Source organism: Lipotes vexillifer, unplaced genomic scaffold (genome assembly GCF_000442215.2).
Source record: "Lipotes vexillifer unplaced genomic scaffold, Lipotes_vexillifer_v1.1 scaffold340, whole genome shotgun sequence".
Lineage (NCBI taxonomy): Eukaryota > Metazoa > Chordata > Mammalia > Artiodactyla > Lipotidae > Lipotes > Lipotes vexillifer.
Window position 1 is genome coordinate 530,505 of NW_006793646.1, and position 17,389 is coordinate 547,893.

At 40.0% G+C, this 17,389-nt stretch overlaps 1 protein-coding gene across 10 annotated transcripts in view; it reads right to left on the minus strand.

Moving 5' to 3' along the window:
- APP (amyloid beta precursor protein) overlaps positions 1 to 17,389 on the minus strand; it is a 288,182-nt gene that overhangs the window by 25,225 nt on the left and 245,568 nt on the right. For all 10 annotated transcript variants that reach the window (XM_007466499.1, XM_007466500.1, XM_007466495.1 and 7 more), the window contains one exon: positions 3,752 to 3,973. In XM_007466499.1, coding sequence (XP_007466561.1) covers positions 3,752 to 3,973 — 222 coding nt within the window. The remainder of the gene's footprint in view (positions 1 to 3,751; positions 3,974 to 17,389) is intronic.

The following is a 17,389-nucleotide window of genomic DNA, read 5'->3' on the forward strand; positions in this document are numbered from 1 at the left end:
AATGGGGATTCCTCCTGGCCCGGGGCATGGACCCGTGTCCTCCGCATCGGCAGGCGGACTCTCAACCACTGCCCCACCAGGGAAGCCCTGAATATTAGCTCTTTTGATGAGGCCTAGGCAATGTAACAGCTGTATCTTGGTCAGGGATCCAGAGGCATTCAGTCACAGACTTTGTCCAACTGGGCATCTACCTTGACTATACTCCAGGGCCCTGGGGTGTGTGTTCAGTCCATTGCTGTTCTGGGGTATCTCCAAACCATTTTTGTTCTTGACCTTCCAAAAACTGATCACCTTGGGGAAACTGATCACTTTGGGGAAACCCAGGATAAATCCAGTTTTTTTTTGGATTATTTGGCAAGAGAAGGAGAAAAAAAAAATCACAGCTTGCTTTCTAACTTGTACCAACACTTCCTTGTTTCTTGTTTGATTTGAGGGAATTGTTAAGGGGCAGAAGAACAGGAAAACAGTTGAGAGTGCTGACAATGGCATCAGGGGTGGGATTTCAGGAAGGGGCTTTAGTGAAATGAAATAGTTCCTTTTTATATTTCTACGTAAAAGGAACAGTCAGTATTATCCCATTTTTTTTTCCTAAACAAAATGGAACAGTTTGGCTACTATTTAAAAATTTTAACATAAGAAGCATGTTTAAATATTGATAGAAGGCATATAATTTTTAGTGGAGATCATATATATGCCTGTGAGTACACATAAAGTCAAGATAAAATGCTTAGGGCGTATAAGAGCAGATTTATTTAACTGCGGTATTACTTATACTATTAATGTGATAAATGCAAAGCTAAATTTAACTCATTAAAGACACCAAGGAAACATGTAGGCTGATATTCATATATAAAGCAGTTGAGCTCTCATGATTTGATAGAGAAAGGGAAATTCTGAAATTCAGGAAGTGGAGCACCTTCTGGAATGTTTATAACGTTTTGCTATTCTCTATTGTGGTCTGTGGTACCAAGCTCATTGCATTTCACTGTATTCACTAAATTTGAAGAGTTAACATAAAACAGGGGCTGGAGTGTCTTTTATCTTCATTAAACTTTGCACAGTTCACATTTCTAAAGGAAATACCAAACATTACAACAAACATCCACATTAATGTCTGTAAATTAATTTTACTCTGCTGCTAACTTAGCTTACGTTGTTAGCTTTCTAAATCTCTTTCCATAAATTTTACCATAAATAAATTACAATTCGCAGTACAAATCTGTAGTGCAATCTGTAGTACAAATTATACAAACTAAAATTTGTACAAATTTATCCTCTATTATTTGTGTGTGTGTGTTCATAAAAATGATTAAGGTAAACTCTAAAGTATGTTTTATCCTACTTTTCCAAAATCAATAAATAATGGAAAATATTAAATGGTAACTTTTCATTTATGGAAAATATATATTTAAAAGACATGTGAAAAGGTCTTAAATTATAAGAAACTGATGTTTAATTCTTTATAAATTATAATTTTAGAATCACATTGGAGATGAATAAGTTCTCAATGGCAGAGGCAATTTTTAATAAAAATAGAGAATAATCTATGTATTTAAATTTTTCCATAAAAAGCTAAAACTTGGACATAAATGACAAACTACACATTTAACATTATTTGGTATAAAAAGGGCATTAAGGACTGCAATTTTCTACCAAACAAAGTTTGTTAAGACTCCATACATGTTACCTATTTCTCCATCAATTAACAACACAGTATCCTAAACGAAAAGAAGAAATCTTGTGTGTGTTCAGTTTACAAAATGAGATTGGACATTGTTCACAAAAAATTCTCATTAGAGACTGACTGATGAGGATTTTAAATGACCAAAATGTATTTATCTTAAAAAATGACAAAACTAGCATTCTAGTAATAATACAATTTAATAGGGAGGTCACCCAGCTCTTTGATAACTAAATATCCTTAAATTCTTTTCCTCTATGTTAGAACTATTTTTATAAATGGTAGTCTTAATTATTTTTATATTATAAATAACACTGCTGTTTATGGTCTGATATTATTACTAGAAGGTACCTTTTTCCAAATTAATGAAACACATTTGGGGTGATTACTCATGTTATGAAAACAGTCCATATAAAGATTTTCTGCAATGGTTCTTTAAAAAAAGCTTCTCGGGCTTCCCTGGTGGCGCAGTGGTTGAGGGTCCGTCTGCCGATGCAGGGGACGCAGGTTCGTGACCCGGTCTGGGAGGATGCCACAAGCCGCGGAGCGGCTGGGCCTGTGAGCCATGGATGCTGAGCCTGCACGTCTGGAGCCGGTGCTCCGCAACGGGAGAGGCCACAACAGTGAGAGGCCCGCGTACCGCAAAATAAATAAATAAATAAATAAATAAATAAATAAATAAATAAATAAAAGCTTCTCCAGTGCACTTATGGTCTAATATTGGATTTATATTTAGTCTGAGGAGTAAGTGATTGTATTTTGAGGTATCCATACTACATATATCTGTATTTATTACTGTCAAAATATTACTGTCAAAAGTTGCTTCTTTAACAAAGAAAAATCACAGATAAAATCCTATGTGTTCTCGGGCTTCCCTGGTGGCGCAGTGGTTAAGAATCGACCTGCCAATGCAGGGGACATGGGTTCGAGCCCTGGTCCGGGAAGATCCCACATGCCGCGGAGCAACAAAGCCCATGCGCCACAACTACTGAGCCTGCGCTCTAGAGCCCGCGAGCCACAAATACTGAGCCCGCGTGCTGCGAATACTGAAGCCTGCATGCCTAGAGCCCATGCTCTGCAACAAGAGAAGCCACTGCAATGAGAGGCCCGCGCACCACAATGAAGAGTGGCCCCCACTCGCTGCAACTGGAGACAGCCCGCGTGCAGCAACAAAGACCCAACACAGCCAAAAATAAATAAAAATAAAATAAATTTATTTTAAAAAATCCTGTGTTCTTGAAAAACAAGCTATTAGTATCTCGAAATCAAGGTGTTCCTATGTTCAAAATTTTATACTTCTGAACATGTAAAATGATATGGAATAAGAACTAAAAACTTCTCTCTCCTAAATAGGTATTATTTGAAAATTTCTGCTAAGAAATCCCTGTGAATGAAAAGTACATAATCCATTGTGCAAGTCTGTTGACAGAGAAAATCTTGCTTTTCTGAATTATCATAGGAAGAAATGTTTAGGTCAATGTGCTCCTTAATTTTGACAGCTGCCTATATTTAACTTTCCAAACACAGAATTGTATAACTCTTAAGCAAATTACTTTTCATGACATAAGTGGTTCTTTATCTTTACCTTTAACATTTAGTGTGATCTGAAATGTAATGCACTAGAATAAATAACCAATGAAGACTATTTTGGTGGCTTTCAAACCTCCATTTATGCAGGCCCCATCAAAATTTCTCTCTCTGGGAATTCCCTGGTGGTCCAGTGGTTAGGATTCTGTGCTTTCACTGCCGAGGGGGCAGGTTCAATCCCTGCTCGGGGAACTAACATCCCGCACGCCTCATAGTGTGGCCACAAAAGAAAAAAAAAAAATTCTCTCTCCACTGAGTGAACTGTGATTTCCACAGTTTTATCACGTCTGTTTTCTTCAAAGGTGTGCATTCTAGGCCACTGTCTCATAAACACTAATTGAATATTGTGCTTTCATTCCAGAAGCAACAGAATACCTCTCAGTGAGAAAGCACTTTTAAAAATGCATATCAAAAGTCACCCCTTAAGAACACGAGAGAGATTATACATACCAGACCGTTCTTGTTCCCTCCTGGGCTTCTTACCTTCGTTTTCTGTGTTGGCAGGCACAGAGTCGACCCCAAAAGGATGCCAGGGCTGGAGATCATCCAGGCTGAACTCTCCATTCACGGGAAGAAGCTCCACAGTGGTTTTGGTTTCAGTCAAAGATGGCATGAGAGCATCATTGCCATAACTGATCCTTGGTTCGCTGATCATGTTGGCCAAGACATCATCCGAGTAGTTCTGCTCTTTCTGAAGCAGCTCATCTGAACAAAACAGAGCCATGTCTTTGGTGAGTAACAGCAACCATCACAACAGAAGGAGCAGCAGCGGCTACCACCTGCTGTCTGCCAGGCACGACTGTAACTACTTGACATGCATGATCTTATTTACAGCCACGAGGTGGGTACCATTATCATCTCCATCCTACAGATGTGAAAACTGAGGCACACGGTAGGTAAGCCACTTACACAAAATCATAGCTAGCAATGCCCAAGGTGGGATTTGAGCCCAGGTAGAGTGGCTTAGGCCAAGGCTGATGCTCTGACCCGCTGCACCACTCCCCCCAGTGGTGAAAAACCTTGAGAGGTAAATGGCCACTCTCTCCTAGTCTGCTGTGATCACAGAGGAATGGAGAGCATGCTTTGGCAGGGTGCTTGCAGTAGAGTGGCGGCAGTATGCAAGGTACAGTTTCTTTCAAGCTGAAGGACATATCCAGCGGATCTCTAGTCTTTCCATGAACATGTGTAAGGACAAGAAAAGCGTGATGGGCCGCCTGCCTGCTCCATTCTTCAACAGTTCTCACTGTTTTGCCTTGAAAAAAAAATCTATCTTTCTCAAAGGCTCCCAGGTGCTGCACGATATATGTTCTGAGGCAACAAAGAAGGCCAGTTTTGGCTTTGCAGACGTGAAGCTCTGCTCCAGCCTTCTCTTCTGTGGGATAAACAGCCCCGCCTGCCAACATTTCTCATGGGCTCTCAAACCAAATATCCTGTCTTTCTCTGCTGCATCTTGTTTGCATCTCGTTTCAAAAAATACTATCAGTTACCCCTTTTTAAATCTGACTAAACAAAATCAACTTTATGGAACATAATCAACCTATCTGAAGTTCTTGTAGACCAGTGAAAATTCCCAAATTACACATTTCATTATTGAAATGCATTTTTACCGGAAAAAAGAGCTGGGAACATAACTCTGTACTGAGTGCAATTGCAGTTTTAAAAACTGAGTATCACAAGATCTGTGATTCTCCTATTATGTTGCCAAAGATTCACCAGGTTTTTCTGTGTGACATATTTTTAACATTAGAGACTTGTTGATAGCACACATGCTATTTATAACAACATTAATCAGAACTTTTCACTTTCCAATCATACCTTTGTCAAGAGTTTACTGTATTATATATTTCAAACCAATCATTGGTTAGTATTATTGATGTAGAAAATGAAAAAAGTAAAATTAGGATTTAAATTTGATTTGTAACATCTTACTATTATCCTTCACATTCTCTTCTAAATTCACAAAAAATTTATCTGAAAAATTAAAATTCTGTTCAAATATATCTATTAAAACAGTCTGACAGACTAGCATTAAAGTATGAGATTAATGTCCTTCTATGAAGTCAGTTTTATTGCAAGATATTTTAAATGATAAAATCTCAAGCAAATCGGTCCTCTTGAAGTCTAATTTGAGTTATAATATATATCTATTTGCTGGGGTACCATTCTAAAATTCAATATTTGATGCTTGCAATGACCTTTCCCATACAGATAAAAGGTCGCATTACATTTCTTCCAATTTTTTCATGTCTTACAGAGTCATAGGTAATGGCTAATAACTTAGCCAATGTCTATTTTAATAAATTAAATCGGTCTTTTATATAAATCTTATGCTTGTGACTGTTAAGTAGTTAAAATGTAAAGAGAGGATCTTCTGGAATAATTATTGGTGCTTATATGTTCATCTTGTGAGGGAATGAATAACCTTTGCCAGCGGGATCAGCTCCTGGCCCTACCTGGCGCCATGTTGTTCTTGGTGTCTTTGTGGCATTTACCATCACTTAACCTCTTCCTCCATCTGGAAATTTTTCTCTTTGTCTTGTATACTCAGTACTGAGCTTGTTTCCGGTGATTTCTCTGAGTAACTCTCTGCTCATTTTTTCTAATCTCTCTGTCTCTGTCATTTTCTTCTTGCTATCTCTTTCCATCTCTTTCTTCAGTTCTTCATTTGGAAATACCATCCACTCTTGAAATGCTAAGGACCCCCTACTTTTGGTTGAATCTGAAATGTATTTCCCCGGCTCTGACTTCTCCCTCCCACTCTAGTGTATATATTTGTAACAGTTTGCTGGAACTATTAACTTAGCTCTTCCATGAACTTAGTATGTACAAAACTGAGGGGCTTCCCTGGTCGTGCAGTGTTTGAGAGCCCGCCTGCCGATGCAGGGGACACGGGTTCGTGCCCTGGTGTGGGAGGATCCCACGTGCCGCGGAGCGGCTGGGCCTGTGGGCCATGGCCGCTGGGCCTGCGCGTCCGGAGCCTGTGCTCCGCGGCGGGAGAGGCCACAGCGGTGAGGGGCCCGCGTACCGCAAAAAAAACAAAAAACAAAAAACAAAAAACTGAGCTCTAGTCTCTCCTCCTGCCTTCCCATTTTCTAATCATGGCAGAAAGATTCTCCCAGCCACAGGCTTGAAACCTTCAGAACCATCTGTGACTCTATATTTTTGTGTCCCATACCTGAATTACTGACGGCTCCTTTTTAATTCCATTTTTGGATTCTCTCTTATTCATTTTTCACTCCCCTTTTCCATTACCCACCTCCCTTGAGCCATCATTACTTTTTGCCTGGATAATTGTGATAATTCTCTCCTCAGTGCTCTCCCTCCTCTAATTTTTATCCCTCTGTTTCCCAGATCTTTTCCTGATATTAAGGAATGGCTCCACCTCATTTCAATGGCTTCTCAGTTTCTAATGACTTAATCCCAAACTCCTCTGCCAAATGTTAAAGGCCCTCTGGGATCTGGGCCCACCTCATCCTTTTAGCCATGAGGCTCACAGCTCTTTGCTGTGTACACCTGTGATATTGTGATTTATAATAAGAAATATTTATTTGGTCTTTATAGACACAGAGGTACTAAAACCCTTGGAACTTCTTAGGTGATGAGACCTATAAAGGTGTCTTGTTACATTAATGAGGTGGCTTCTGAAAAGCCCCTAGGTCACCTAAGGATGGGGGCTTGTCACCAGGGGAACTAACAACATGCTTAGAAGGTTAGAACTTTTCAGCCTCACCCCCAATGGCCAATGATTTAATCAAACATGCCTATGTAATGAAGCCTCTGTAAAAACCCCAAAGAATAGGGTTCGCATTATTTACAATAGCCAAAATATGGAAGTAACCTAAGTGTCCACCACAGGTGAATCAATAAAGAAGATGTGGTACATATACATACGATGGAGTATTACTCAGCCATAAAAAAGAATGAAATTTTGCCATTGGCAACAACATGGATGGACCTATAGAGTATTATGCTTAGAGAAATAAGTCAGACAGAGAAAGACAAATACTGTATAATATCACTTATATGAGGAATCTGAAAAATACAACAAACTAGTGAATATAACAAAAAAGAAACAGACTCACAGATAAAGAGAACTGGTTACCAGTGGGGAGAGGGGAGGGACAAGATATGGACAGGGGTTTAAGAAGTACAAACTACTATGTATAAAATAAATAAGCTACAAGGATATATTGTACAGCACAGGGAATATAGCCAACATTTTATAATAACTATAAATGGAGTATAAGCTTTCAAAATTGTGAATCACTATGCTGTACACCTGAAACATATAATATTATAAATCAAGTATACCTCAATAAAAAAAGGGAAGAAAAAAATTAAGTGAATTTAGCAAGGCTGCGGAATACATGGTCAATATAAAAACTCAGCTGTATTATATACTCACAACAATTAGAAAGTAAACATTTAAAAAATATGCTATGTTTAACAAAAGAATAGGGTTAGGAGAGCCTCAGCGTTGGTGAACACGCGATGTGGAGATGTGGGAGCGTGCTGGGCTGGGAGGGGGCAGGAGAGCTCTGAGCTCCTTCCCACATACTCTGCCCTAACCTTCTCTTGTTCCTCAGTTAAATCCTTTTTTAATAAACCTGCTGGTTTATTAAAAATCCAGTAAGTAAAACATTTATCTGAGTTCTGTGAGCCATTCTAGAAAATTAATAGAACGTGAGGAGGTGGCTGGAGTCTCTGATTCACAGATGGCCATCAGAAGGCCAGGTGACAGTCAGGACTCGAGACTGGCTGTGGAGGGGAGTGGAGAGGGCAGTCTTGCGGGACTAAGCCCTTGCTTGACCTGTGGACTCTGACGCTATCTTCCAGGTAGTAGTATTAGGATTAGGTTGAACTGTAGGACACTCAGCTAATGCTGGAGAATCATTTGTTGGTGTGGGGAGAACTCCACACATTGGAACTGGTGTCAGAATCATAATACCACATCTGAATGGTCTGGATTACTCTCAGATGGGACCATGCATTCCCCTCAGGACACCTTTGCTCTCTGTTCCTGCTACCTGGGAAGCCCATCTCTGCTTATATAAACTATAATGAACTCTTTAGAGCCCAGTTCCAATGCCCCCTCTTCTCCAGCTCTCCTTCCAATAACTTTATGAGGCAGGCATCATTACCTTTACAGAACATGAATCTGAGGCCGGGAGAGGTGAATGGATTCTTCAAGATTCCATGGCCAGTAAGCATCAGTGCTGAAATCCAAGTCCTGGGCCACATAACACCAACCTCCCTGATTTAACTCCTACCTATCCAGGGTCACTCTTATTCTCATCACTGGACTGTTCATTTACAGAGTAGATGGAGAAACCAGGCATTATAAGCATGACTTCCATAATGTCTTCCACATTTACCTTGTAAGCTGACCTAAACACCATGAGCCCTATGGAATGGTTACTGCTTTTGTCCCCTCAAATAGGCATTTCCCAGGCATGGGAGCTGGGGGGAGTCCTGTACCCATCTCAGCCATGGCAGTAAAAAAGATAGTGTAGGGGAATGTCACAGTGGAAAATCTTAGATCTGTGCTTCATAAAATAGGCACGGCATTTTAGATTGCAGCAAATCATGGTGTGCCCCCTTTTCTCTTTTATACTGTTGGCAGGAAGTTTCCTCCAAATGGCTGGTAAAATGTAGAGCCCCATGGTGGTTAATTTTCCTGGTTTATTATATTCATTTTCAGAAAATGAAAGGACAAAATATTCAACAAACATTACATTTTTGGCAGACTGAGAAGCACTTAGGCTTTAAAAAAACTTTGGTACCAAAGCAGAAATCCACTTTCCTATCTCTATTTAACATAGGAGATTTAGAAACAACCACCTTTGGTCATCTCACTTGGAACAATGAGGTCAGTGTTGGGTTTAAGGGAAGAAAAGAGGGTGGAAATGATGGATTACTGTTAGCTGGAGTAGGATTCAATTTTGTGACCATAAAATGTCTAAGACGGCCACCTACTTCTTGACATTATTAAGGGCTCAGGATTTTACCAACTGTTAACACAATTGGCACCAGGCAATTCCTCTTATGATAAAAAAAAAAAATTCAAAGCCAAATATCATTTCATTGTTCATTCTGAGTGGGACTTAATCTTTGAATTTTGTGGTCAGACTAACTACACAGAAGCCACACTTCTACTATGTTGGTGGCCCCGATGGATTATCTTTTTATCTGAATTAATTTAATATTTTATTACAATGCTTTGATGGCATATATTGGGATGTCAAAACTTTTAAGCATCTACATTTGCCAACTGCTGTATTAAACTAAAAGGCACATTCCCCCCAAGACTCTTTATTTTCTTAAAGGCTAACTGATACTGCCCAAAATTGCAGCAGTTACCTCTGTAGTTAAATATCTTCTGTAATACCCAAGCATATGAGCCTTGCAGTTAAAAGTGGAAATATTTAACTGAATTCAATGGTGGTAATATTTAAATTACAGTTTAAACAATAAAAAGATGTTTAATTTCAAATATTAAACATGCAATGGACCCCACTGTATGTTGCCCTCTTAAAAATGTTTTGAGGATGTATATCAGGCATACTTATAGTAAATAAGAGAAAGAAAACGAAAAACCTCACCACTTAGCTATCATTGAAAATATTTAAAATATTTTAAAGAAAGCAACATCAGGGCTTCCCTGGTGGCACAGGGGTTAAAAATCCGACTGCCAATGCAGGGGACACAGGTTCGAGCCCTGGTCCGGGAAGATCCCACATGCCACGGAACTAAGCCCGTGCGCCACAACTACAGAGGCTGCGCTCTAGAGCATGTGAGCCACAACTACTGAAGCCCGCGCACCTAGAGCCTGTGCTCTGCAACAAGAGAAGCCACTGCAATGAGAAGCCCGTGCATCGCCGCAAATAGAGAAAGCCTGTGCACAGCAACGAAGACCCAACGCGGTCAAAAAAATAATAATAAATAAATAAATTTATTTTTTTTTAAAAGAAAGCAACATCAAAAGTGATCCCCAGTGGTCATTTCAACTTCAAGTGACTAACATATTTTGGTTTTGTAGAAGCAATAGACTTCCATGATAATTCATTTTGAGAGAAATGGCCTCATAAAGGACTATGAATGGGAAACAGATGAATCCTAGATAATTCATCTAATGCTCTTTTAATTATTAATCCACTAGCCAAACTCCTTCTAACAGTTTAACTGCCATATTTTAGGTTTCAAGAAAATGAAGTTTATAAACATTAAATCAGTTCTTCTACAAGTTTCAGTTGTAATTATTGAACTACCTTTTCCATCCTTTAAACACATTTGGGGTGGGTGGGAAATGTCCTTCACACAGAGGAGGTCCAACCTCAGTCTCTTCCCCTGTGAAATACGGCTATTAAAGGTCTGATTTGGAGACCAGTGAACATGCTCAGGCTTGCTGGTTTTTCTGCTGCATAGAACTGACCCTGCATAGCTATCTTCATTTTCCCCCAATTTTCTGATTCTTCTGGTTCCTAGTGGAAAAATACACATTTATCTGCAGTCTCTTCCACAAATGGAAATTTTCTATCAACCTTGTCTAACAGAAGAGTCTCACATGATCAATTCTTATATTTTAACAAATGATTACTTATGCATTTTAAAGGACTGAGGATTACACCTCTGTACAATGCATCCCTCCACCATGCCACCTCTGCAACTGCCACAGCTGCACTGGACGTATTTATAAAAGGGATGTAATTTTTTCCCCGTCAAGAAGCTCTACTATAAATCTGCTGTCATCCATTCTCGGCATTTTGCCCACACCAGGACGATGAGATCAGATTTAATTTTCCAATCACAGTCTGTGCATGTCTGATACACGGCTTAGCGTATAACTGCCACGCTGTTCATTATACCTAACATCACCATGGCCTCTGAAACTCCCTAAGCCTTGGTTTCTCATCCATAAAATTAGGGGAAGTTGGATGGATGGTCTTTGTAGTTTCTTCACTTTGAATCCTGTTATCTATAATCTTGCTGTGTGGGCATCCCCTGAGAGCTTGTCGAAATGCATAATCTCGGGTTCCACCCAGAGCTAGGGAAACAATCTGCACGTTTAACATGATCCCCAGGCAATTTTTAAAAAACAGAAGTATAGTTGATGTACAATATTATATAAGTTACAGGTGTACAATATAGTGATTCACAATTTTTAACGGTTATACTCCATTTATAGTTATTATAAAATATTGGCTATATGCCCTGTGTTGTACAATATATCTCTGCAGCTTATTTTATACATATTACCTCTTAATCCCCTACCCCTATCTTGCCCCTCCCCCCTTCCCTCTCCCCACAGGTAACCACTAGTTTGTTCCCTGTATCTGTGAGTCTGCTTCTTTTTTGTTATATTCATTAGTTTGTTGTATGTTTTAGATTCCACATATAAGTGATATCATACAGTATTTGTCTTTCTCTATCTGACTTATTTCACTTAGCATAATATATCTGATCCCAGGCGAGTCTTAAGCACATTACAGTCTGACCACTGCCACGAGGTCTACAAAGGCATCAGTACAAAATGGCCTGTTATCCCCTTCCTACAAGACAAGCCTCAAAACAAAAACAAGGTGTGAAAGGTGAGTATGGCCAAGAAACAATATTGCCAGAAGAAACCTTGCTGTAAAACACCTCAAAGGCATGTTCATAAACCCAACCCACACTATGGCCTTGAAGCTGTCATTCACGATAACATTTTTCTGAACCAGGAAGCCACAAGAAAGGAAAGACTAGTTATGAATTTCCTTTGTTTTGCCAGACTATTTGTCAGGCAGGAAATTACATAGGAGCCAGAGCAGGAAAGTGTTCAGGAAACAAACAGGTCATTGTTATTCAGACCCTGAGAAAAAGAATGTACTTAAAAAAGTAGAGGGCACCAGAGGACATACTTCACTGCTGTGCTCTCCCCTATAAAGACTGAATTTATGTCTTAAGCATGGACTGACTTATAGTTCAATGGAGCAGAAGTTGTTTGAAATGCTGATTTGGGGGAGAACCTATGTGGTCTTCAAGTGATTACTGCACATGGCTGGGATGTTTCGATCAGCGTGTGACTGGTGCGACAGCAATACTGTGATGGAATTGTGCCACGCTATGACATCTTGATAGCATGAGATCAACGGCACCAATGACGCCTTCCATGCCTGTGGCCTTTACATAGCTGTTAGCTCATTTGATACCCACATCAACCTTCATAATGGGATTACTACCCCCAATTACAGTTGAGCAAACTGTGACACCAACCTTGAGAAATACAGGTAAAGTTATCGAGTAGCTGAACTGGGATTTGAACACAAGTATCCCGATTCCTAGTGCAACCTTCTCACTATTCCATTGGGAAAAAAAAAATTTGATGGAGGACGTGGCTATTTCACTTTGATTAGTAACAAATATTATAAAAATACATCCACATCTGTCATCACAAGCATCCTGTTTTGCATACATTATTTTTGATCGATTTGGAAAGTGATGAATTTAATGATATCTTTTTTACACATGAAGAAACCAAGGTAATCACAGAGCCGGCATCCAAGGTCACAGAGCTTCTTGATGGTGGGGCAGAGCTGAAAGGCCAGGTGGTTCCCAGCTGCACAGCCATGCACTGCTCCCTTCTCTAAGTGAGGCTTAGCTGTCACTCCTGTTTTGATGGTCCACCCTCAGCAGCAGTTTCTCCTCTCACCCATCTCCCACTTCTTTAGATTTTCCTTTCTCTGGTAGACTGGCATAAATATGATGGCCACATGAACTGTCATTAGGTTTCACCGATTCTGAGTCAAATTTAAGATATTTAGACTGCTTTGGATTTTGAGCGATTTAAATTTACAAGGCTGCCATATTTTCCAACATGAGGAAAAAATGAGATATATTATCACAAAGCAAAACTGTTCCACAAATCTAGTTTTTATTTTGACCTCCCAGAAAACTGGGTCAGTCCTCTTATTTTTAGCTACACTATCAACCCTGAAAATCTCTCACGGTCTCAAAATTCAGACTCCACGTCTGAATCTGGGTTTGTTTTTCTTTAGTAGTTTCTTGGACAGAGATTTTAAATGGAGCATGCTTTGTCCACTTATGGCAACAAACTATCCCTGAAGGTGATACAAACATGGCTACACGTTACTTGTGAGAACATTCCTTGTTGCAAGTGACATTTTCCTGAAGCATCACTTGTCTGGCTTAAAATGGAGCGTACAGAAGTCCCTTTTCAAGACAAATTTCCTTTTGACTTTCAAACAACGCAGATCAAACAACTTAGACCTACCAATGGCCGTCAGAAATCAAGATAAAAGTCAGTCAGGCCCCCTGGTTTCTAAAAACAGAGTAGAGTTCCTACTTCATGTTTACTTGTGGAACTTGAGCCAATGACCTGATCTTATTTCCAACCACAGTAGGAGTCTTGGTCCCGCCTGGGTAGTCAGGAGCCTAAGCAATCCTGCGGGGAAAACTCTTCTAAAGTTTAAGCTAAAAACCAAGTTTACATATTACAGAAAGAATCTCAAAGTATGCTGTGTTGAGGGCATAATTCACATATATAAATGTGCCCTAGTTTTGAAGAAACAACACATAGTGAAGAATTTCAGTGTAAAGGGCTAATCTGTAGTGCCAGCTGGTAATCATTCTCTGCTACGCTATGCAAACAGTGCACGCTAATTGATTCATATCTGATAAATGCCTAATTGACAGAACTCTATACAGGCATACAATAAAGGCAATACTTCGCTTTATTGTGCTTTGCATTGTTTTACGGACTGAAGGTTTCTGGCAACCCTGTGTCAAGCAAGTCTACTGGTGCCATTTTCCCAACATCATTTGCTCACTTTTTGTCTCTGGATCACATTTTGGTAACTGTTGCAATATTTCAAGCTTTTTCATTATTATTATATTTGGATGGTGATCTGTGATCAGTGATTTTTTTTTTTTTTTTGCGGTACGCAGGTCTTTCACTGCCGCGGCCTCTCCCGTCGCGGAGCACAGGCTCCGGATGCGCAGGCCCAGCGGCCATGGCCCACGGGCCCAGCCGCTCCGTGTCATGTGGGACCCTCCCGGACCGGGGCACGAACCCGCGTCCCCTGCATCGGCAGGCGGACCCTCAACCACTGCGCCACCAGGGAAGCCCGATCAGTGATTTTTGATGTTACCAATGCAAGAAGATTACAGATCGATAAAGGCTCAGATGATGGTTAGCATTTTAAGCAATAAGGTATTTTCTAGCTGAAGTAAGTACGTTGTTTTTTAGACATAGTGCTGTTGCATACAAAAGAGTACAGCATAGTTTGAACATAACTTTGACATGCACTTGGGAAACCAAAAAATTCACATGACTAGCTTTATTGAGATATTCACCTTATTCTGGTGGTCTGGAACCGAGTTTGCAATTCTCTCTTAGGTATGCCCGTATTTTGAAGGATGTAAGGAATCGGTTACCAAGGCTGTCTAGCTCATGGTAGAAAGTAACATTTTCAACATCCATACATAGGTGATTTCACTCAAGAAGCCTAAGATTTATACTGGTAAGTAGAAGGGGTGCAGGCAGGGGTGGATAAGGTCAGTGCGAATCACAAGCGAGGATGCTCCTGTTCCTGTAGACAGCGTATCATGTTTGTATGCGTGGCAGTGCACCTGAAAGGTTTATTTATGCAGGTTGAAAAGAACCACACCAGCCCTCTATGCTCTTCTGCACATTGGCCTGTGTTTGTTTTCTTTAACACAAAATGGTTCTGCGGTGAACATTTTTAGAACAGCAATGGTCCTTTCTCTTCTGCAGTAGTGGACTCATGGGATCCCTTAACAATATAGGGGGAACCAAGCCTGGCGATGGAAAGTGCTTGGCATCTGAAGCTTGGCGATGGATGGAAAGTGTCTGTCTTTGGGGAAGCATTAATAGAGCAGATGTGGAGAGGCTGAAAGGACTCACTTTAAGAAAATTAATCTGGAGTCAAGAAAATTAGAATCATTTTATTATTAATTAATGAGCTCATTCATTTATTCATTCATTTATTCACCTGTTCAGCAATCCTATGTCTTCCAGGCCAGTGCAGGAAATAACTAAGGCAGTTTCTTTTTACTCAAAGCTCACGGCCTCAGATGGGCATAAAAGTAATTCCTATACAAATGCTATGGTAAGGGGTATGTATAGACAGAGTGAGAAAGAAACAAACTGGGACTTTGGGGTGGGGGAGATAGTGATCAAGGCACAGAGGATGGGCTGCCCAAGAGCTGGGACTCTTCTGGTTCCTGGGACACAAGGGAGGTGAAAAGGGAAGCAGCTTAGACAGAAGCTAGGGGCTTTACATTTGTGGGATATACACAGGGAGAAGGAATATACTGACCTGCACCAAGAGTATGCCATTAGCAAAATCCAGACTATGGTTATTCCATGGGTTGAGTGGCCCGCAGTTCAATAATAAGTAAATTATAAAGAAAAGAAAAGGATAGAGGGGAAACCTGAGGATTATAAAATCCTAAAGAGACATGTCAACATTAAAAAAAAAGGGGAAGAAGAGAGTGGGCAAGGATGTACACTAGTGATAAAAGCTGAAAGATGTTTAAGGAAGTGATACAAAGAACAACAGTGTTACTTTGGAGGTGGTGGGAGGTGCATAGGGGAGGTTGTGACTGGGATAGGGTGGAGGTGCTGTTGGGTGGCTGGTAATATTTTTATTCTTGACCTCAGTTTTGTCCATCAAAAGAGCAAATATGGGGGGAGAAAGACAGGTTCTATTTAGACACGTTGAGTTTGTGATATTCCAACACATCATGGTGGAGAGGTCTGGAGCCCCTGGAAATATGGGCCTGAAGAGCTCATAGAAAGATTGAAACAGGCCCACTGGGAAGCACTGGGATGAAAATGGGAGTTTTCCCATTTTCCCAGGTATTTTAGTAAAAAAAGCCCACATTAGATTCCCCCAGGGGGATTTATCATACGTTGAATTCTGCTAGATAATGAACAGTTCCATCCACAGTGAAGTGTCGCATTCTCACTAAAAATTCTTTACAGTGTTGAACTGCTGTGCTTAACAATAACATCAGATTGGTGGTTACCATTAAGAATGACTGGAAGCAAAGTATTTTGCATCCAGAAAGCGTCACAGGTCTTCCCCTCACCCCCCCTTAAATCCAATCATTTCAGTATGAGCACCCATGAGGTGATGAAAAAAAAAAAAAAGCAACCTTATTTTTTTTTATTCTGCAAAGAACACATGAGAAAACTGTGTAGGAGATAAAAACTAAAGTAGACCCAACCCTTTTGCTAATTTACCTTTGAATATGCTCTCCCTTCAGACAACGATGAAATGAAATGGGGGTGCTGTCATTGAGGCCAGCCAGCTCTGCTTCAAGTTCCCTGTAAGCCACGAACCCTGGTGACAGGTGTGTTCCACTGAACATGGTGGAAAATTACCCCAGATGACCACGTCCTCACCAAGAATGGATAACCCATTTTGCTGCCTGAGACGACTGTTTCCACGATATACTCCTTGCTGCCTTGCAACAGGGATCTTGCCCTAGTTTTTCCTTCTAAACTGTTTCTAATCTCCGCACTTTCCAGTCTCAGCACTAGACCTCGTCCAAGCCCCTGATGCTTTCCCTGTTGAAAACTTACATGGAATTCTAGTAATTTCCCTTCTTCAAAAAAGTTGCTTAAAAATGTTATTTTCATCTCAGCAGAGTCCTCCTCCACCCTGCTCTGAAAAAGTCTCAACTCAGAAATAAAAAAACAAAAAACAGACTTCATCTTAAATTATGATATACTATATAAAGAGTTATCAGTTTGGTCTCATATTTCTATTCTTTCCCCTTTTACACAATCAGATTAAAAATATAACTAGCTTTCTCTGAATATACAGTATCAAAACATGATCATCTTCAATAATATGTAAATAATTAACCTCAAAATTTAGAGCCCTCTACACTAATTACCACAGGGCTCCAACAACCTTTTGTGTGTGTTTGTGATATAAGCGGTCTTTATTCGAATATACTATAAGCTTCAACAACAAAAAATGATTCACTTTATGGTGCATGTATCCGTGTCTTTTCATCTTCCAAGTGCAGTAAACATTAATTAACCTTGGCTAATTAAAAGTCATGGTTTACAAATTTACTCATTAATCA